This window comes from Trifolium pratense, linkage group LG5, assembly GCF_020283565.1.
Source record: "Trifolium pratense cultivar HEN17-A07 linkage group LG5, ARS_RC_1.1, whole genome shotgun sequence".
Classification (NCBI taxonomy): domain Eukaryota; kingdom Viridiplantae; phylum Streptophyta; class Magnoliopsida; order Fabales; family Fabaceae; genus Trifolium; species Trifolium pratense.
Genome location: NC_060063.1, coordinates 53,608,834 through 53,630,230, shown reverse-complemented (window position 1 = coordinate 53,630,230; position 21,397 = coordinate 53,608,834). Strand labels below are relative to the sequence as shown.

Below are 21,397 nucleotides of genomic sequence, written 5' to 3'. Positions count from 1 at the left end.
TACTGCCTGAAAAAAGTTTCGTCGTTTGTATGCATTTAACTATTGTACTTTTGCACCTTTATTTATTTATTTTAATGTTTTGGTCAAAATACTTTTGCACTTCGTAAGATACTAAAAGGGGAAACCATTAAACATCGTTAGAATTTTGTTAGTCAGAAGCATTGATAAATAAATTTAATATCTGCTGCCATCCACAGTTTAGACATCATTCGAGTACGACAATAAAACCTGGTTGCTTGTCATCAATTTGCTGTTGTATTAGTATTATTATTATTATAGTCAGTACCACCTTTTAATATCTTTATATAAAAATTGGTAATATGCATTGAGCGATGATATAAACTAAAATTAACATCAACGTCACACAAGCCAAGCATTAATAGGATTAGATAGCAACTTGAGTCAGAATAACACAAAAGCTCTTTAATACTCAGTCCGCAAGACAAAACTAAACCATGTAGACTGCCATTAATTTTGCAATAGGATGTTTGAAAATCCAATATTACCTGCAAAACCTTGGACCCATGCACCATCAGAAATCCGAATCAAGCCTCTGAAACCCGGAGATTCCAGGGTTGTCGATGCTACTCTCATCAACATTCAGTATCATACCATTACCTCCGAATCAAGCCTCCAAAACCTGGAGATTCTAGGGTTGCTGATGCTACTCCCAGGGTTGCCGATGCTACTCCCATCAACATTCAGTATCATACTATTACCTCCCTGAGCATTCCAACGAATCATTCCAGTAGTTGGACTCTCAATGCTTGAGAAAGCACTTTTTAATAATAATAGTTCTTATACCATTGGGTTTTAAAATAAGAATAATGTTAAGAAACCACTTTTTAATATACACACACTTTTCAATTCTTTACCCTTACGATACGATCATACGAGGGCGCCCTAGCCAGATTCCATCAAGCTTTTCATTTTTGTAAAAAAAAAAATCTCTTTGATTATTAAAATTCATATAGGACTAATCAAATTTTTATGAGACCCATTTGGTGGGATCCTAAGAATTTTAACCAATTAATTTTCTTTTTTTTTGGTGATAAAAAATGTTATTATATAGTGTGTTATCTATTGTTGCCGCATCTTGACGAGTAATCAAAGAAAATACAATCTAATAAATAAAAATAAATAAATAAAAAAATACAAACCATTTATCAAAAAAAGAAAAAAAAAATACAAAAATCAAGCATTTTCAATTAAAATTGGCCAATAGTGGAAATAGTCAATCAGACCAAAATAGTCTAAATCTACTTGAAAAATAGAAAAGATGATATATTGACACAATTTTGACAGTGAAATTTGACAACAAATTATGGTTAACACAATACAAATAAGTGATTAACAGTGTTATTAATGTTTGTGGTAGCTCAATAGCCATATACTCACAACACAATTAACAATTTTGAACGTCATTAGTCACAATTTTTAAGTGTACCATTGAATTACAGTAAAAAAAGTGTACCATTGAATACAAATTCTAACAATTATGTAATTTTAAACATAATTTGAATGCTTAAAATGTATGTGTATTTTTTTTTGTTATTTTATTATTTTTGTTTTTGGTTAAAAATGTGCGTGTATATTTGAACACTTGAAAACCATAGTCAATGATGTTGAAAATTGTGGTTAATTTGGATGGTTTATAATTTGCAACCCCTTGTATTCAATAACCATCAAGTGAATTACATTAGTCACATTTGATTGTGTTAAACATCCAACTTGTTTTGTTGTCGAAATAATACTACAAAATAAAAATTATAATTTTTCCTCAAGGTCATAGCAGGAAAACAATACAGCATAAGAAAGTAGTTTTGCACCACCCTCACATTTACAATATAGTTGAGCATATTATGTATCCATGTCGACACCCATTGTGCTAAGTTTACCTTGAAACAAAATTGATCCACACAAGAAAAACCCAGTCCTCCATCTCAATTTGTTAATTTGCTACAAGTTATCACATTAAACTATCTATCTCCATGAAACTATCTATCTCCATGACTTTGTAATCCTTTTACTGCAAGTTTGCAACAGCAAGCGATGAATGTCTCTCGCCATCCATTTTTCATATGATTAGGTTTGACAATGTCTGAAAAAGAGCTTTCGAAGGTGTAACCACTCAATCCGACCCCAATAACATGCTCACCACACTGTACTGACAATGACAAAAGCTTTAACCTATGCTAACATGCATTTCCTCCCCAACAATTTCAAATATTTCTTTCACCCTGGGAACAAGAGAGGGAAGGAACATGTGAGAAACAGGATGGCATTTTAGTCGGTATATATTAAAAGCAATATCATTGCAATTTTACCTGAAGGTGTTTATGTTCACCTCTGCCAGCCACGATGTTAAATGAACCTAAAATAAAAAATGTATTTACTATTAGATAATCTTATAACAGAAAGGAAACATTATGTGCATTTCCTTGGGCGGTTTATGTGTTTTTCTTCGCTTAAAATATCCATATCTACCCATGATTTCCTCAAATTTACAATTTTCGTTATAACCGCAAAAATTGCATTTTATGTAAAGAACACAAAAAGCACAAAGAAAACGCAACTACGGTTTTGTCACAAAAAAAAATGCAATGTCCGATTGGCCCAAGTAATTTGCTGAAGGGTTTGAAAGTAGGGAGTTAATGTCAATCTCCAAAGTAACCCATTTTCAAACGTTCTCGACATAAAACTGCTTTTACCAGAGAAAATGAGATAATTTCCCATTTTTACACTAAAAAATGTTGTCCATGCAATTTGCAGAAGGCCAAGAAGCTTCTTCCACACTTAAAATGGTGACGCAATTAAGCTATGACTTGGGAAATGAGAAGTAAATTTAGTTTTCTACATAAGTGTATAGCTTTGGAGTACCAACTCGATAGCTACATATCTATCTTACAATTTTAAACCTCCATATAGATACTTTACCATGAATGCAGGCGATATACATAGCATAGTGTGAAATACAAAACCTGGAAAACTTCCGGATTGGGTTGGCTGTTGAATCTTAAAGCACCCATGTCAGATTTTCCGTCCTTCAATCTTGGTGGAACTGGTCCACCAGTCACCTTACAGAACAGATTGCAGTCGCTCAAATCTTTGAATTCATCAGCATAAAGCTGAGTTGACCAATGCAACTGGTTTGCTTGTGAAGCATCATAACCAATTGAAATAAATTCAAGAACAAGTAGGCGCTGCCCATTTGAAATATGTTCCCCAATAATAATTAAAAAAAGAAGTCAGGAATCAATGTAAAATGAAAAAGAAGAACAAATGCAAAAAGAAATTAGTCTTTAATGCATCGTCAGTGTAAAACTTTTTACATTGCTTAGCAAACACAAATCATCACTTGTATGACTTTTAAGATAAATATGATTGAACTTGAAGTCAAATATATTTAATGATCTAATGATTATGATTGATTGACAGTGTAAAAAATCTTTTCACTTTTGGTGCATATCAATTTTAATCCTCGTAAAAATTGCAATTCACCTTCAAACACAGTTCCAATTTGAACATCTGAACCAGCTCCTCCACCAATTTCTCTGAGATTTCCAAACTTGTAAATTTACAGTAACTTATGTGAAAATAATATATGCTAGGGAATGCTTGTTAAATTGTGAGTGTTATCATACCATGCGAAGAGATTGAGAAGAATGCAAATACCGGAATTCCACCACCATCTCCAGAGTCACTTGGGTCTTTGGAGTAATGGGAAAATTGTAACAGTGGACTATTGTTTGATCCTCTGAAAAAACACTTCATTGATCTGCTAACATTGATCATTTTACTTACAACGGCCACCTAAAGTCACATTGAAAATACACGAATATACCAAATCCAGAAATACTTATTAAATTGCAAACTTCCATTTTTCATTAAACAGTGTTAACAGGATCCTCAGCTTCTGTGTATCATTATATGTCTGTTTTTCCGTCTTACACTCTTACTTGAACGAAAATGTGGAAATCATTGGAAATATAATTATATGGCATCTGTAACAGTTTTATTTTTCTCAAAAATGAGCAGTTTAAGTAATCATACATGCCAAATTTTGTATGTTTATTACATTTCTTTGCATGTACAAATATATTTAGTTGAAATAAAACAAGGATATAGGCTACATCATACCATGTCCTTATAAGATAACAACAATTGGCTCCTTTGACGTTCCTGGAACAAGTGAAATAAACACATCACTGGATATGAAAATGATGCAATGTATTTTAAGGTTATACTTTTTCGGCAAAAGAATATATTTTATTAGAGAGAATATAAGAAATACTTCTAGAGGGAAGATTACAGTTTGTACAGTTAAAGAAAATGCTATCGATCTTGTTTCCTGTTTTCACTTATACTTTTACAAAGAAGCTAATTTATTTTCACATACAAAGCTGTACAAAAATGCGAGAACAGTTTACTTTTTTGGTTTTCACTATTTTAGATTAAATATATGAAAAACGGGAAACAAAGTAAAAATAACGTGAAAGCGAAAAACACACGTTGACAGGGTGGCAGGGAAGTAGCAGTCCGGGAATGGATTCTCTCAAGTGTGATTTACACTTGAGAGAATAAAGTGTAATCTAACACCATCTAAATTCATTTTCTCTAAATTTTTATATGTTTCTCTCTCTTAATCAATGGTAACAAACCACACTTTATTCTCTCAAGTGTAAATTACACTTGAGAGAATCCATTCCCGTAGCAGTCCATTACAAAATCTTTCTTGGAAGTTTTTCAATACACTAGGAATTAAACCCTTAACCTCTCTAGCCATACCCTGACTCACCCAACCACTCAACTCAAGCCAAGCTCAGTTTCATAAATTTTTTCCACCTAACAAAGTGTATCATGAAATGCAATTCGATACCAGTACCACTGACATGGTGGAAAAGAAGTAGCACTCCAAAGCAAAGTGTTCCTTTCATTTCTTTTCCAGTGTACTACGAATTAAACCTATGACATCTAGCTAGACCCCAAATCATGCAGCCAACCTCGGTTGCATACAGCTACTTTTCCCCCTTCCAAAGTGTATCATGAAATGCACTTTGAAGTCATGCAGAGATTATCATTCAGAATAACTTAAAAGCTAAATGCAAACAATTCACTTAAATCAATCCCTAATTCTTATAAGAGTATTGTTGAGTATGATTTGCAAAACTACAAGTACAAAGAGAAACAATACATAAATCAACAATACCTGCTGCTTGAACAGTTTCAAACAAGCTCTCTTTCTTATATCAGGCATATCATCCAAAACACCTAACTTCCTATTAGGCATATACCTACATCAATTACCAAAGCTTAACCACAAGCACCTTATACACTCAATTATGAATTAAGCTTAAACGAAATGCAAAATCATCTCCATAACAAAACATCTAAGGCCTGTTTGGATTGACTTATTTGGACTGACATAGTTTTGCAAGATTGTTTGGGTAAAACTTATGACAATTTTTATAAAGTTTTTTTCAGCTTATTTTCATACTAATTTCTCCAATATAACTTATGAAAACAGCTCGTAACATATATAAAAACAATTTATCTTTTGCTATAAAAATAGCTTAAGTAAGCTTGTACACGAGTGCTTATTGTGTTATAAGCTTCAAATAAGCTGTTTATCCAAACAAACCCTAAATCGATAATCTAGAACAGGAATGTGAACTTCATTTGATTCTTCTTAGCTTAGAATATGAAATCAGCGCTAAAAAACAAAATAAGGATGGAACATAACGTATTAATATATATATACCTTTGAGAAAGGTGAGAGTTAATAAGAGCATTAGCGTAGGATCTTGCGGTGGAAGAAATAGAGAACCATTGATCCTTGAGCGATGCCAATTGTGACCACTGGTTTCTCAGATTCCGTTGCGCAGCTTGCCTCCATAGTCTGAGCATGGAAGAGGGAAGTGGAGAAGAGATTTGAGGTTTGGAATCGGTGGTTGTTGAAGGAGACGATGGTTCTGCGTCTAGGGTTTCCATTGTTGAGTTCACCATCGTTCAGCGATTGAGGAACAGAATTTTGCAGTTACAGGGTGCGGCGGGAGTAAGCTAAACTCCAAAACGACGTCGTTTATGGTGGGTCGCCGGTTTTTACCGGTCCGAACCGGGTTTAATACGCCACGTGGAGCTCAAAGAATCGGATTCGTGTCTAGATTCTTGTGGGGTTCATTTTTTTTTACCATTTTTGGAAAAATTCTTTGTGGGTCCATATCCTCGATGGAATCTAATCTGTAGAGAAATAATGTCATTTAAATTTTCCACTTTTTTTTTTGACGAAATTTAAATTTTCCATATTATTTTAAAGAAAATATGGAATCAGAAGAAAAATAATTTCATTTCCCTGATATTAGCTTAATTGGTATGACATTGCATTATACATTGGAGATTGAAGTTTGAACTCTCGTCATCCTACTTATCACGTTTAAAGTTGAAATTTCTAGTCACTAGATTACTTAACAAAAAAATATGTTTACAAACCGCTCTAAAGGGAAGAATCCACCTTATGTGCCCCACAGATTCTCCGAAAGATATTAATCATCTTTAATGATGACAAAAACTTGATACCAATATCATGATAATAAAAAAAATAAATTATTTTTTTTACACAAAAAAATACACTATTTAGAATTTGAAAATCTCAATTTTTTTGAGTTTTTAATGATTTAATAAAAACTGACAAAAAATTTCACCTTAAAAAAAGTGAATAAATAAAGTGTTTAAAGTTCGAACTCTAACTTTTATACTATAATAATATCATTGAACCATTTTTTTAATATCATTGAACCATTTTTTATTTGGATTTAATTGATATGCACCGACGGTGTAAAATAATTTTACACTGTCAACCAATACCAACCATGTTTTCCGCCACATCACCCCACTTCACACCACTTTTTTGACATGACATGACAAAATAATGGTTATTTATTGGACGATGGTGTAAAAGTATTTTACACCGTCTGTGCATATCAATTAAACTCTTTTTATTTAGTTATTATAATAAATCTCTTAAAAGAATAAAAAGTATTTCTCTTTCCTCCGCGGTTAAGAAACAGCTAGTACGTTTTATTCTTTTTTTTTTTTTTTTGGGGGGTACGTTTGTGTTGTGGAATTTGGTCTCACACATTGCTTGCATCTTTTGCAGTTTCGCTTTATTATTGATTCCTAACTATAACTCTCTCGATCGATCAACTAGGGTTTCTTCTCACCCATTTCATTCATCTTGATCTCGTTACCGCTACCGCTACTGTAAGCTATTTTTTCTTCATGTCACAATCGCAATTCATCAAATTCCATTATTATTATTATTATTTATTTATTTTTTAAATTTTTTTTTTTGTGGCTGATTAGTGTTGTGAAACGTGTTCGTTTATGAGAAACTGGGGTTGGTGATTTCATTGCTGTGTTGTTATTTATTAAAATGAAACTTTCTGTTTCAAATATATGTCACACATTAGAAAAATTACTATTTAATTGATGAAGATTAAGAACGTGTAAGTTGCCACAATAGGTTAGAGAATTGTTTTTTAACCTTATTATTTTAATTTTGATTTTGATTTTGGTACAGGTATTTTGCATGCTTCTTGGTGTTGTTCATACCCTTACTTGGGATTGGAAATTTGAAGTTATTAAACAGAGATTTAACAGAAGATGTTTTGGAGAAAATTTGGGGATGATGAATGGATTTCTTGTTCAATAAGTTTTCTTAGAAAAGTAAGGTTGAGTTGTTATATATTACACAGCATTTCACTTCCTACATATGAGTTTTGGTGAAGAATGAGATGTATGGGGTGTAAATCATATTGTTATTTGTTCAACTAGAGGTTTATATATATTCTTAGTTACGTGTATATTATAGTTAGCTTGGTTTTCCACGATCAACCAAGTTCTATTGTCGATATAGGTGTCACTTTTAGAATTACGCAGTTGAGGAATGGATGATGACATAGATTTTGAGTTGTTTCTCCACACATGGAATACAAAGAATCCAACGGATCGTATTTTCATTGTATCTTTTTTTGTTGCTGCCCTGGTTGGAATTTTGACTATAGCCTATACGGCTTTTCAGTGGAGGAGAAACATTAATTTAAGTTGGATGAAAGCTATAGCTAGATCTAAGAAAAACCCAAAGGCAAAGCACAAAGTTCCTGCTGCCCCTCATACTTGGAGTCTAGAATCTGCATCTCGCGCAAAGAATTCAAACTGCTGTGTGTGTTTTAAGTCCATGTCGCCCTCTCAAACTCTAGGACCTATAGTAGCTTCAGACAGTTTTATCCACCGGTGCTGTATTTGTGGTGCGGTAGCTCATCTAAGTTGTTCTTCTAGTTCTCACAAGGACTGTAAGTGTGTTTCTATGACTGGATTTGAGCATGTCGTGCACCAGTGGGCAGTTCGTTGGACAGATGTAGCCGATCAACCTGATGAAACTACTTTCTGTAGTTACTGTGAAGAGCCATGTGGTGGGACCTTCCTCAGTGGTTCCCCTATATGGTATTGCCTGTGGTGCCAACGTTTAGTACATGTTGATTGTCATGGTTCAATGTCTAATGAAACGGGTGATATATGTGATTTGGGCCCTTTTAAAAGATTAATACTGTCTCCTCTGCATGTGAAGGAATTGAACAGGAACTTGGCAGGTGGTTTTCTTAGCTCAATTACACATGGTGCAAATGAGATAGCATCTTCAGTTCGGGCAAGTATTAGGAGCCAGGGTAAAAAGTATAAGCACGGAAATGAAACACTGGCTGAATCTGGGAATAGTGAGAGCACTAGTGAAATATCCACAGAAAGCACTGCGGATTCGCATCAAATAGCTAATGGACATAATGTAATGGAGGGAAAAAATAGTGTTGGCTCAAATAAAGAGGTGCAACATCAAGATAGTGAAGTGGATAGTAAGAATAAGATGGACAGAAAACCCAGTCTTACGCCCAGTACATCATCTATAAATCAGGAGGAGTCCCAGGTGTTAGGAGTGAAACAGAATTACGAGTTAACTGGTTTGCCTCCAGATGCAAGACCATTGTTAGTTTTTATAAACAAAAAGAGTGGTGCCCAGCGAGGAGACTCACTTAGGCTGCGTCTGAATATTCTTTTAAATCCTGTTCAGGTTTGTTACTCTTCTACATATTACAATATCTGGTTATCATTTGGGTTTTTGTTTGTTGCTTTCAATGTTCTTCACTGCAATAGTGCCATGTTTGCAGCCTTTTCCCCCCCTCTCTTTCGCCCCTATAGATTTATGCATTGGGGCTAATATGGCACCACTGTCCATCAAGTACTCATCTATTTTTATGGAATTATGCACACATAACAAAATTTCTAAATAGTTGATATCTTCTAGTGGTATACATAAAAGACTCCTAAAATTGGAGAAAACAGTCCTCTCACTTATTGTAAATACTCTTTGACAATGTGATTATTGAACCTTCCTTTGTTTTTTCTAGGTGTTTGAATTGAGCTCATCACAGGGGCCAGAGATGGGACTTTATTTGTTTAGAAAGGTGTCTCACTTCAGAGTTCTTGTATGTGGTGGAGATGGTACTGTTGGTTGGGTTCTGAATGCAATAGAAAAACAAAATTTTGATTCCCCTCCCCCAGTTGCTATTCTTCCTGCAGGTACTGGAAATGATCTTGCTAGAGTTCTCTCTTGGGGAGGTGGCTTGGGTCCAGTGGAAAGGCAAGGGGGTCTTACCACAATTCTGCATCATATAGAACATGCTGCGGTTACTATTCTTGACAGGTGGAAGGTAACAATCAGTAACCCACAAGGAAAGCAACAACTGCAACCACAAAAGTTTATGAACAATTATCTTGGTACGTGAATGCATCTTTCTCATGGTTACTATGAATTAATTTAAATTTGTTGGTTTGAAACATTTGATTAGTCAGCTTCATAAACTTTACCAGAGAGGTAGTTCCTTTTGGGTGGTAGATAAGGTTGGGTGGTGGATTATAGATGGGAAGACAGATGCATTTAGAGCTTTATGTCATGATCTGGTACTCTAGTTTGAATCTGAATATGGTTGATACAAATTTTCTGGTCTATTTGTTTGTATTGATTTGTGCACTAACCTGACCTTGCTACATCTTTATCCTGTCAATTCTGATTCTACTCTTATTGTGTTGGATAGCTGAAATGAGGTTTAGAGATTCGGCTCTATTAATGTTTTGAAAGCATAAGTTGTAATCATTGTTTGCTATTTTGAAAATTAATATGGAATGCATGTCTATGTATGACAAACTACGGTGTTGCTTCGTAAAAGAAAAACTATGGTGATTCTAAAATTTCAACTGCTGTTTTTAATATGAATGCTTTGATTCTTCCCGTTATCCTCCAAAGTGCATCCCTCATTTCAAAGGAGCCAACTCCGAGGTTTAGCTTATGTAGATTCAAGCATTCAACTCAGGCACCATTTTGACTGTATTCTCGTGAATGTACTTGAATCTAAATAAGTCATTCTTCTTCGTCAGTTATTAGCCTTTATTTTGAATAATTAATTGGATATCAGATGCATTCTTCCTGATTTTTATTAGACTAAATCGTCTGCTGATTTTCAAGCTATAGCTACTCTTGCATCATTATGACTAGTTTTTTATCTAACAAGTATTTGGTATTAGGAATTGGTTGTGATGCAAAGGTTGCTTTGGACATCCATAATCTGCGGGAGGAAAACCCAGAGAAGTTTTATAACCAGGTATTTAATGTTTAATTCGAAATGGATTTTGAGTTGCTTGGCATATTGAGGTAGCATCTATCACGTCACGTGTTTTCTTCATGGCCAAGGCCATCCAATTATAATTTAAATAATGGATGGTAATGAGTAAAAGTTAGAAATTTGATCTCTATCATCCATTTCTTAAAATAATAAATCAATGATCGATGCATGGGAATCACTAATGTACCTTCTTTAATGGGATGCACTTTATACAGTGAAGCTTCAGTTGAAGAAAATGGAAAGTTTATTAAAATAGGCAGCTGGGCTGATTGAGTGGTATATTGGCATAAAATTATTTGTAATTATTTTTGTTACATGGGTGTGGTATGAGATCACTTCCTCTCATTATTTTTGCAAATGCATAAGAAAGCCACATGTAATGAATAACAGACTCACAACTTAAGCTTAAGTAACATATTAACAATTCCAAATAGAAAAGCATGAAGTTTTTGTCAAAACATAAAACGTAATAGTACAACTCATAATGTCTAATCTAGCAAATCATCCAATTATAATTTAAATATTTCAAGCCATGATCACCATAACCATTTTCGATAAGGAAGGAAGGAGAAAAGAAGAGGTTGAACTAGAGTCCAGAATTACGTCAGACCACCTCCTCCACCATGAATAGCTCAGCTGGGCCATAAGTAAATTGAACCAGGTATATAAAAGCGAGCAGTGGCCACCTAGAAAAACAATGGCTGATCGAACCATCACTCAACTGTTTGAACTTTGAAGAGGCCACAAAATAGATTAAGAGTAACTACACCCTAAACTGGGTAAATCTACTGAATTATTCCTCAAATAATACCGGCACCACAGTATATTTGATTTCCTAACAATACTCCCCACAAAGCCTATACCTTGTTTTCAAGGTGAAAGGTAGGCAATTCTTCTTGCAATCTTTTGGTCGATTTCCATGAATTTTCAAATCTTGCAGGTTCTCCCTTTTAATTAAAACTTCTACATGTACTTCCTAATTCTTGTCGTTAAGCTTGAAGCACATGCTTCAATATCACACTTGATATTAGCTGCCCTGTTCCAACAGTTATCTTAATACGCCCACAGTGATAATCTTCAGATGTCAATGTATTGGAACTTTTAGGTTCATTGCTGAATTTACTCTTAACATGCAGTTTATGAATAAAGTTCTATATGCAAGAGAAGGTGCTAAAAGCATAATGGATAGGACATTTGAGGATTTCCCTTGGCAGATTCGTGTTGTGGTGGATGGAGTTGAAGTTGAGGTACCTGAGGTGAGTCTTTTAAGAATAAATAACCTTTATTTATTTCACATTTATCTTTTTTTGTATAGCTGCTCAAAATATAATAATAAATTGTTTTCATTTGAGTGGCCAACTCTAATTGTATGATATTGACAAGCCATAAATTTTTCAGAGTTAATTACCTGCACTTTTATCCCCCTCTATCTTTGTTATGTCAGCATGGGGCTGACCTTTTGATAAATAGATAATGTAAGGGGCTATCTTATCATGTAAAAATTCAATTCAGCCGGTGTATTTGCTGTAGTTGTTTTAATAGAGATGGGAGTTCAGACTTGTCTAATTTGCTCAAATTTTTATATTAGAACTTCTTTTTTAGTTTCCTATGCTTTGTAGCCTACCCCCACCAAAAATAAAAGCTAGACCCTTCCCTGAATTGTTTAATTTGGTTTTCCATTCCGTCCAGGATGCTGAAGGGGTGCTTGTTGCAAACATTGGAAGCTACATGGGAGGTGTAGATTTATGGCAAAATGAGGATGAGAGTTATGATAATTTTGATCCACAATCTATGCATGACAAGATACTTGAAGTTGTGAGCATATCTGGAACATGGCACCTTGGGAAGCTTCAGGTAAAAATGAATCCATCCATCCCCGTTCTAGTGATGTACAATCTTAGGATTTACTTGGGATTTAAAATTGATGGAAAAAATATGCAGCAGACTAACCTTTTTAAAAAACTTCACTCAAATCCTCTGTCTATTACTTTGTCAATACAGGTTGGGCTTTCTAGAGCTCGAAGACTTGCGCAAGGACAGTCAATTAAGATAGAATTGTTTGCTAAGTTTCCTGTTCAAATTGATGGAGAACCTTGGTTTCAGGAGCCCTGTACAATTTCCGTAGCTCATCATGGCCAGGTTATCATTTTTAAACTCCCCCATCCACATTGTGCATTACTGGCGGTGCAACCTCCTACTTTTGTTACCTATCCCCTGCACATTTCAACATCCTTATGTCTATTTTCTTACTATATAACTGAAATTCAACATGTTTGCAATCCTGCACAAGTTGGTGGGGATATATTTGGCCATTTTAATGTTTTCTGTAATGAAAATGTCATCCTCTACTGAAATTTGACACTGCCTATATCACAGGAAATGCTTGGTGCTGCTAAGAGTATTTTAGTGTGATAGAATGTAACTCATGTTTTCCGATGTTTCTGGTTTTCTGATGCCCTTGTATTATCATCTTCTTTCTTACTATCCGAAACAATTTTTTTTTTAATCATTTTTCATGGCTGTTCAGGCCTTCATGTTAAAGCGGGCGGCTGAGGAACCTCTTGGTCATGCAGCTGCAATGATCACCGATGTGCTTGAGAATGCTGAAACCAATAATGTAATTAATGCTTCACAAAAGAGAGCTCTTCTTCATGAAATGGCACTCAGGCTGTCCTAGAATTTTTTTCCTTTACACCCTGTGATTACAGATTTTGTAGCAGTTATTTTGAGTATGTTTTGCACACTTGTGTATTTTCCTTTTCAAAACTTGTGTCTAAACTGCCTACTGCTCCTGAAGTAGGCTTTGTATATTATGAATACTACACATCAATAGAAAGAATGAAATCATATAGCTTCTAAGTTGATTGGTGTAGAAATACATATATATAGCATATGCAATATTTTGCAACTGTAAGTCTGTAACACAACCTATGCAGCAATGTCTGCAACATGCATTGTTTTATGGATTCCCTTGTGAGAAGAGGAATATGATTTTACAATTACAACTTTCATTGAAGGAAAAGAGTACAAGCTGTTATATATTTTATTGACAGAACAGTAAACTAGCTGCAAACTAAAAAGAATGTTTGAAGTATATGATCAGTTAAATATTGCCGTATTTATTTGCTCTACTGAACTTTCTCGACCCGAGGTTTTAGTATTACATTTTCATTACATTGCCTCTTGACTCTTACTATTTATAGGATGACCTTGTCAATATGCTTTTGAGGGTTTATTTCTCCCCTCTTCACCTTCATGTTTTTTCCACAGCAAACCTTTTTTAACCTTCAACCATAGACGAGTGACAAAACCTTTTTCTCCTGTCCCTCTTCCACATGTTTGTTTGTCTTCGACTTGTGGACATGAAATTCTTCTTGGTGTCTTATTACTTTGTTTAAAGATACGGTTCAGGTGATGTCGATAAAAGGGGGAATTTAGGTGGACGACATAAGCTGGCGATGAGGCATTAGAGCCATGAATGGCCTTGTTAAGTTTGTGCTTCATCTCTTGGCAAGCCGGTGAAGATGCATTCGAGTTCTCAATGGCCTGATTGAGTTGTATGGTCATCTGTTTGAACTCAAATGAGTCATACAAGTTGCTACCATTGTACTGAAAGTTGTGTTTCCTTGTAGGTTCCACTACATCATTCTCTTTCTCTTGATTTTTCATTGGAGATGAATATTGGGTTAAGCTGCACTTTTACTTGTCAGTGTATTTTGACTGTTTTCTGTTTTTTGAGATTAAAAACTTTGAATGTGCACTGTTCAAGAGAGGTGGAAGCTAGTTGGCTTGCCTTGAAAGTAACGTTGATGGAGTATGTTTTTAGCAAGGTGATTGCATTGTTTTCTACGCTTTTCTTATGCCTTTTTGACTTATATATCGAAGCAGATTGGTTTATGTAAATTATTGCCCTCTTCTTTTTGACTTATTGCCCTCTTCCAGTAAATTATAATTTAATTTTCTATTATATATCGATCTGCCCTCTTTAAAAAAAAAAATTTACTTAATGATATATAACGAGATAGAGTTTTATTAAAAAAAAATAGAAAAAACTCCAGTAAATTATAATTTAATTTTCATATGGATCATAATTACTAAATTATAATTTCGTACTTTAAAATTAAGTAATTTACTTAATGATATATAACGAGATAGAGTTTTATTAGGGACATTTGGAATCATTTCATACTTTAAAATTAAGTGATTTACTTAACGATTCCTTGTTGTTTAATGACGTCCTATTTTCCTAAATTTATCAAAGCTCTTTTTCTAACCAAATACGGTGGTGTTAGCGGCATGTGAGAGCGTAACACGAAGTTGGTGAACTACTAAGTTGAAGGCTCTCAAAGTTGAAATTTTATGCTATAAAAGCTGAAAAGCATCACATCATCACTTCACGAGGTATATTTTATTCTAAACCTAGCCACCCGCCTCAAATACATACTAACTTGAACGTCAGAGTGTGTGAATGTGTCATACCCCAAATTTTGCCCGTTCTTTATTATCTTTTGCATTACATTTGTTTCTAAATGTTTGTACTAGCCCATATGTCAATTAAGGAGTTTGTAAAGAATTTTTGTGTTCAAGGTCACAAGTTCGAGTCACATTGGTGTCAACAGGCAGCAACAACACAGCATCACGCGTGTCATCAATTTCGCCTCTCTATCAACTCCAATTCATTGTGATGATCTGGAATTGACGAAGAAATTGATTTTGTTTCTCTTTGATTTGGAAAGAAACAAAAATGGAAGCTTAAATCAATGAGATGAATTGGAGTTGACAGAGAGGTGGAATTGATGATACGCGTGATGCGTGTTGACACCAATGAGACTCGAACTTGTGACCTTTTTTTTTTTGAAAACTCGGTATCTGGCTTTAGGACCGACTAATCAAAGGAGACCAATCCCACCTCTCACTTGCGGGGGCCTCATTTAAAGCTAGAGTTTTTTTTGCTCTGTATGGACTTAGCCCACCGAAATTGGCACTAGGGGGAATCGAACCCGAGACCTTGAGAGGAGTATACTCCAAGGACCCAAACCAACATTATTAGACCAACCCAAGTGGGTTTCAAACTTGTGACCTTGAACACAAAAACTCTTTATAAACTCCTTAATTGCCATATGAGCTAGTACAAACATTTAGAAACAAATGTAATGCAAAAGAACGGGAAAAATTTGGGGTATGACAGAAGTACACGACTCTCCATTGGAGCTGAAAAATTTGGCAATGTTTGAATTTGAAGTATCCAACAAGCTAATTTGATTTTTATATATCTTGTTTTATTCCTTTTTTATCTAATTGTTGTGCAGCCTTTCTAGAATTAATTATTATATTCAATGAATTAAGACATGGTATGTAATTTACTATTACTAGTACATGTTGTTATTCCCGCCAAACACGTTGTTTATGGTCTCTAATTTACATGTGGATAATTTTGACATGGAAATAACCTATAGGCAAGTGACACTTTTACTTTAACACTTTTGACTCAATCTATATTCTCTCCGGCCCATATTATTATGAGATACATTCAACATTCTATTAATCTAAAAAATAAATTTTTCTTATAATAACCGGAGAGAGTATTTTATAATTTTACATACTATGACTATTATATATATATATTTGTGTTTCAACCAACTTCTATTATGTTATAAATGTTAGTGGATGTTTATTAAGCATTGATTTATGTTATTGGTTCATTATTATATTATTTATAAATAGGATCTATATTGTAACGTAAGAGAATAAAATTCAATATTTGTAAAATTTAAGGGGTTAAAATCGCACAATTGAGATTTAGGAGGTTAAAATTGCAAATTACTCACTTCATTCCTTTTTAACTGTCGTTTTTACCATTGTGCACTATTCACAGGGCTAAAGACTCACTCCCTCATATGGAGAAAATGTATACATTAGTACGGGTCGGTTGTACTCGTCCAACACAAGGATGGATAAAGTGCAATATAGGCGGTGCTCTTATTCCGTGGGAATCGAACCACGTACCCTGTGGTTCAAGTACATGTTCACTCCCTCATATTGAACACGTACTTGAACCCTATGGTACGTGGTTCGATTCCCATGGAATGCAAAAACTCCACTAGAGAGGGGGGTGGAGAAGATCGTGAGGTGGTAGTGCCGGGACCACCTAAGGTGGTGGGGCCTGAACTATTACAAAAAAAGCGCCAATATGAAACATTAATTAGTTAATGGACCAATATGAAACCAATAAATAATTTAGATGACCAATTGTCTAATTTAGCCTTTTATTAATATATAAAACCAAATGTTAACAAATAAGATATTATTTTTAGTATAAAAAAAATAAAAATAAGATATTGTTCAATTTGCCTCGACGAATATTTTTAAAATATAAAATTTTCATAATTTTTTCTAATAGATAATTAAAAATATTAATGATCAAAATTATATATTGACATGTATATAGTGATAGAAAATATAACACTTGAAAATGAAACATAGAAAATATTAATCAAACTTTACTTATCACACGACCGAAATCTAAATTATCAAACCATATAAAAAAAAATATGATTGAAATTTTATAGCTGCATTTAATATGGCAATGTTGAGTAGTTCTGTTTTCATGACTGTGAAGATAAGACTTTCCTATTCCCATGATCTTATCTATGCAATTATTTGAACTAAAATTGGAATTGTGCAAAATAACAACTTTACCTTTTTCACGCGGTTTCTATATTTGCATCCTTATAATAAGGTAGGAATCCTATCTATACACTACCCTACCCTTTTCTATATCTTGTACTGTATCCCTTCACTTTGAACTTAGAACATTCAGGTACGTACAGTATTTAATTTACAAATATAATAATATAGTTGCTACTTCTTGTTTTATTCTTTTATCTTTTGTCATTTGTCTACGTATATATGCATATCATATGATCATATATTGTTTAATTATTGAATTGATCCAAAATTAAACTGGTCTGATTCTATTTTTATTTTTATTTTTCCTCAACTTGTAAATAAAATAAGAATGTTTATGTACTAAACTCAGTCACTGATATTACTCAAATCATTAGTTATATTTTTTAATAAACATTTATATGTATGACTTAATGATCATGACTGTGAGAATCTCATGGTTGACAATGTAATATGCTTCTTCTGAGCATATTACGTATATATACTTGAATTTTAAACTAAGGTTTTCCAGGAAATTGCTACTGTTTCTATTGATATCCATATTTTTATTTTGTTTAAAAAATATCACTTTTTCACATCATATCATACACTGAGAGTTGGTTTAGTTGGTAAGGATTCAATTCAGAATTCAGATCCAACAAGGATCTGAGTTCAAATCCCGCTGCTGATGCGAGGACCTCGTTGGTGGGACAAATAGGATAATAATATGCAAGTACCTCCATCTGTCTCGTGACTCAGTTTTCGATGAGTCTTGAGGCTTTCTCTAACTCTGGTGAGCACCCGCGATCCAACTCACCTAAATTTTAATTGTACCAACTACCAATGTACTTTTTTAATCTTGAAGATTCTGTTTGAATATTTCACTGTGAAAAAGTTAAAAGGTGTCGGTTCAGCTAACCTATTTTTATGTTGGGTTTAAGTGTAAGTGATCAAGTCTCATATCGACTATTAATGAGTTTGATATTGGATATATAAGATATGTGACCCATATTCCCAATGCCTTGAGGTTTTGGGTGGAGAAGTGACCTCTCCTTCTCTTGTGGTCCTTGGGTTCAAGTGGCCACATCGACTATGGCTGGGTTCAATGTTGTGTTGGATATATAAGATAGGTGCCCCATATTCCCAATGTCTTAAGGTTTTGGATTGAAACGTGACGTCTTCTTCTCTTGTGGCCTTGAAGCATTGACTTGCTGTTACTCTCGGTGCTCACTCGGACTCTGCAACAATTTATTCCAATGACATTTTTTTGCTATTGTGTAAATGCTTACAAGTGTCCTTATGCATTTAATTTTGTTAAGCTGAACATTGTAAGTTTGTAACACACATGCTACACAGGTTATAAATTGCAACTAAAGAAAATGGTAAAGAAGATCTGTGGAATTGGAGCTGGATATGTAGGAGGTCCAACAATGGCTGTAATAGCCCTCAAATGTCCTTCAATTGAAGTAGCTGTTGTTGACATTTCCCACTCTCGCATATCAGCTTGGAATAGCGACAAACTCCCTATCTATGAGCCTGGCCTAGAACAAGTTATACAACAATGTAGAGGAAAGAATCTCCACTTCAGCACTGATGTAGAAAAGCATGTTTATGAAGCTGATATAATCTTTGTTAATGTTAACACACCAACAAAAACAAGTGGCCTTGGAGCTGGCAAAGCCGCAGATTTAACTTATTGGGAAAGTGCAGCTCGAGTGATAGCCGATGTTTCAAGATCAAACAAAATTGTTGTTGAGAAATCAACTGTTCCAGTTAGAACAGCTGAAGTAATTGAAAAGATTCTAGTCCACAATAGCAATGGCAAGATCAAGTATCAAATTTTGTCAAATCCTGAATTTCTTTCCGAAGGAACTGCTATGCAGGATCTTCTAAATCCTGACAGGGTTCTACTCGGAGGAAATGATAGTCTTGAAGGTCAAGAAGCAATTCAAAAATTGAAAGATATATATGCTCATTGGGTGCCTCAAGACAGAATCATAACTACCAATCTTTGGTCTGCTGAACTCTCAAAGTTAGCTGATAATGCTTTTTTGGCACAAAGGATTTCATCTATCAATGCCATGTCGGCGTTATGTGAGGCTACTGGTGCTGATGTTTCACAGGTTTCTTGTGTTTTAAGCAAAAACACTAAACTTGGTTCTAAATACTTAAATGCTAGCGTTGGTTTTGGCGGGTCTTGTTTTCAAAAAGATATACTTAACTTGGTTTATATATGCGAGAGTAATGGACTATTTGAAGTGGCTAATTATTGGAAAGAGGTAGTTAAGGTGAATGATTACCAAAAGAGTAGGTTTGTGAAAAAAGTTGTAACATCTATGTTCAATACAGTTTCAGGTAAGAAGATTGCTGTTCTAGGATTTTCCTTTAAGAAAGATACTAGTGATACTAGAAAAACTCCTGCGATCGATGTTTGCAAAGGTCTTTTAGCGGATAATGCTTGTTTGAGCATTTATGATCCGCGTGTTAGTGAAGAACAGATCCGAAGAGATTTGTCTATGAATGAGAGTCATTGGGATCATTCAATTCAGGCGAAGTCAACGAGTTTCACTAGCGCGAAACAGGTTAGTGTTTTCGCGGATGTTTACGAAGCTACTAAAGATGCTCATGGGATATGTGTTCTTACAGAATGGGATGAGTTTAAGACAATTGATTATCATAAAGTATTTGATAGTATGGTGAAACCGGCATTTGTTTTCGATGGTAGAAATGTTTTGGATGTTGATAAGTTGAGGGAGATTGGATTTATTGCATACTCGATTGGGAAGCCATTAAACCAGTGGGTGAATTGCTAGCTTGTATGTTATGTTCGAATAAAAAAATGTCATTGCTTTGAGGTTATAATATATATTGTATGAGACATTAAGAGTATTATTTACTAGTATGTTTCAATCAGAGTGAAAATTTATATCAAAAAGTACTTTTATTTATCAATAAAAGAAAATTTATGTTGTTAGTTGTTTGTACCTTATATATGTTGCAAATGCAATTATGAAGCTTATGAAGATAGTTGGATGGTGTAATCTACTGATGTTTTGGTTTGGTTTGGTTTTACACTGTTTCTCTTCATGTTTAACCAAAACCTCAATATTAGTCCTAGCAAAAATACAATGAATTCTGGCTTAGTTCTTCAATATTATAGTCTTTCTAGGTGCTTTTTATCCCTCCAAAATCATTCATATGACAGTGTTGACATAACGATATATGTCGGTGAATGTCAATGTAATATGTCACTCACGCCCCCTGAATATCCTCGATCACCCCCTGAAAATACCAAACTAATCCTCTCGCTTTCTAGGATGCGAATTACACTTTAAGTAGTGAGTGTCAATATTTTTAGCTCAAATCCACCCCACTAGAATGAAAAAATCATGAAAAAAGGAGTTCACATTCTAGAAAGCGAACTCAGCTGTAGTTTGCATTCTAGGAAGCGAACTCTTTCCCCCGCCCCCCCATTTTTTCTATTTACACACTTGCATCCTAAATAGCGACTAAAATGGGATTTTCAGGGGGTGCTCATATATGTCGGGGGCGCCATAAGTAATTCTCTTTTTTATTTTAATCCTAGGAAAAAAGAGGGAAATATTGGGCCAACCCAAATTAGCATATGGTCTACATTGGGCTTAGTCCAATATAGTCTATGACTCTCTTCAATCTTAACACAACAAAATAATCCCACGACTAAAATAACACGCCGCAGGCGCGACCCGTGCCGAGGCACAGGTACTATCCTAGTTAATTTGTAAAATAAAAATTATGAAGTTTTATAATAAAGGAAATAAGAGTTGATACATTAAGCACTCATAATACTTTTTGTTCTTCTATACATTAAAAAAGGAGTCAATCTTTAATATCTCCCTCATTATCCCTATACTATTAATTTTTTTTTGTTAAAAATGTTTTCCTTTGAATTAACACTGGTGTTAGAGGGTGTGAAATTAGCATTCCTCGTATATAATTGCTTACAATTGTGCATGAACTAT

At 34.3% G+C, this 21,397-nt stretch overlaps 3 protein-coding genes across 5 annotated transcripts; 2 read left to right on the top strand and 1 right to left on the bottom strand.

Moving 5' to 3' along the window:
- Positions 1-1,674: 1,674 nt before the first annotated feature.
- LOC123885348 lies at positions 1,675-6,169 on the bottom strand. The gene is made up of 8 exons (XM_045934626.1): positions 5,762-6,169; positions 5,210-5,294; positions 4,141-4,182; positions 3,645-3,813; positions 3,502-3,554; positions 2,982-3,203; positions 2,328-2,374; positions 1,675-2,240 (listed from the first exon to the last, which is right to left on the bottom strand). The coding sequence occupies exons 1-8, from the start codon at positions 6,004-6,006 to the stop codon at positions 2,186-2,188; spliced, it is 918 nt and encodes a 305-aa protein (XP_045790582.1). The 5' UTR covers positions 6,007-6,169; the 3' UTR covers positions 1,675-2,185.
- An 842-nt stretch (positions 6,170-7,011) lies between these two features.
- Positions 7,012-13,741, top strand: LOC123883782 (diacylglycerol kinase 1). 2 transcript variants are annotated; one of them, XM_045932679.1, is made up of 9 exons: positions 7,012-7,070; positions 7,157-7,260; positions 7,580-9,121; positions 9,459-9,828; positions 10,633-10,709; positions 11,867-11,986; positions 12,420-12,584; positions 12,732-12,869; positions 13,258-13,741. In XM_045932679.1, exons 3-9 carry the CDS (start codon positions 7,946-7,948, stop codon positions 13,405-13,407), a joined length of 2,196 nt encoding a protein of 731 aa, XP_045788635.1. In that variant the 5' UTR covers positions 7,012-7,070; positions 7,157-7,260; positions 7,580-7,945; the 3' UTR covers positions 13,408-13,741. The 2 variants fall into 2 exon arrangements, with proteins under 2 accessions (XP_045788635.1, XP_045788634.1); XM_045932678.1 differs by having other exon boundaries at positions 7,042-7,260.
- A 3,562-nt stretch (positions 13,742-17,303) lies between these two features.
- On the top strand, positions 17,304-20,380 carry LOC123884571 (UDP-glucose 6-dehydrogenase 1-like). 2 transcript variants are annotated; one of them, XM_045933696.1, is made up of 2 exons: positions 17,304-17,550; positions 18,753-20,380. In XM_045933696.1, the coding sequence occupies exon 2, from the start codon at positions 18,776-18,778 to the stop codon at positions 20,207-20,209; it is 1,434 nt and encodes a 477-aa protein (XP_045789652.1). In that variant the 5' UTR covers positions 17,304-17,550; positions 18,753-18,775; the 3' UTR covers positions 20,210-20,380. The 2 variants fall into 2 exon arrangements, with proteins under 2 accessions (XP_045789652.1, XP_045789653.1); XM_045933697.1 differs by having other exon boundaries at positions 17,324-17,469.
- The last annotated feature ends 1,017 nt before the right edge of the window (positions 20,381-21,397 follow it).

Bases quoted from the DNA above. Each gene is read 5' to 3' on its own strand.
- LOC123885348 (XM_045934626.1), bottom strand. From the start codon at position 6,006: ATGGTGAACTCAACAATGGAAACCCTAGACGCAGAACCATCGTCTCCT. The intron at 3,814-4,140 runs GTATGATGTAGC...ATGTGACTTTAG, and splicing joins TGTTATCTTATAAGGACATG to GTGGCCGTTGTAAGTAAAAT. The intron at 2,375-2,981 runs GTTTTGTATTTC...TTTTTATTTTAG, and splicing joins CCAATCCGGAAGTTTTCCAG to GTTCATTTAACATCGTGGCT.
- LOC123883782 (XM_045932679.1), top strand. From the start codon at position 7,946: ATGGATGATGACATAGATTTTGAGTTGTTTCTCCACACATGGAATACA. The intron at 11,987-12,419 runs GTGAGTCTTTTA...CATTCCGTCCAG, and splicing joins TTGAAGTTGAGGTACCTGAG to GATGCTGAAGGGGTGCTTGT. The intron at 12,870-13,257 runs GTTATCATTTTT...ATGGCTGTTCAG, and splicing joins CCGTAGCTCATCATGGCCAG to GCCTTCATGTTAAAGCGGGC.
- LOC123884571 (XM_045933696.1), top strand. From the start codon at position 18,776: ATGGTAAAGAAGATCTGTGGAATTGGAGCTGGATATGTAGGAGGTCCA.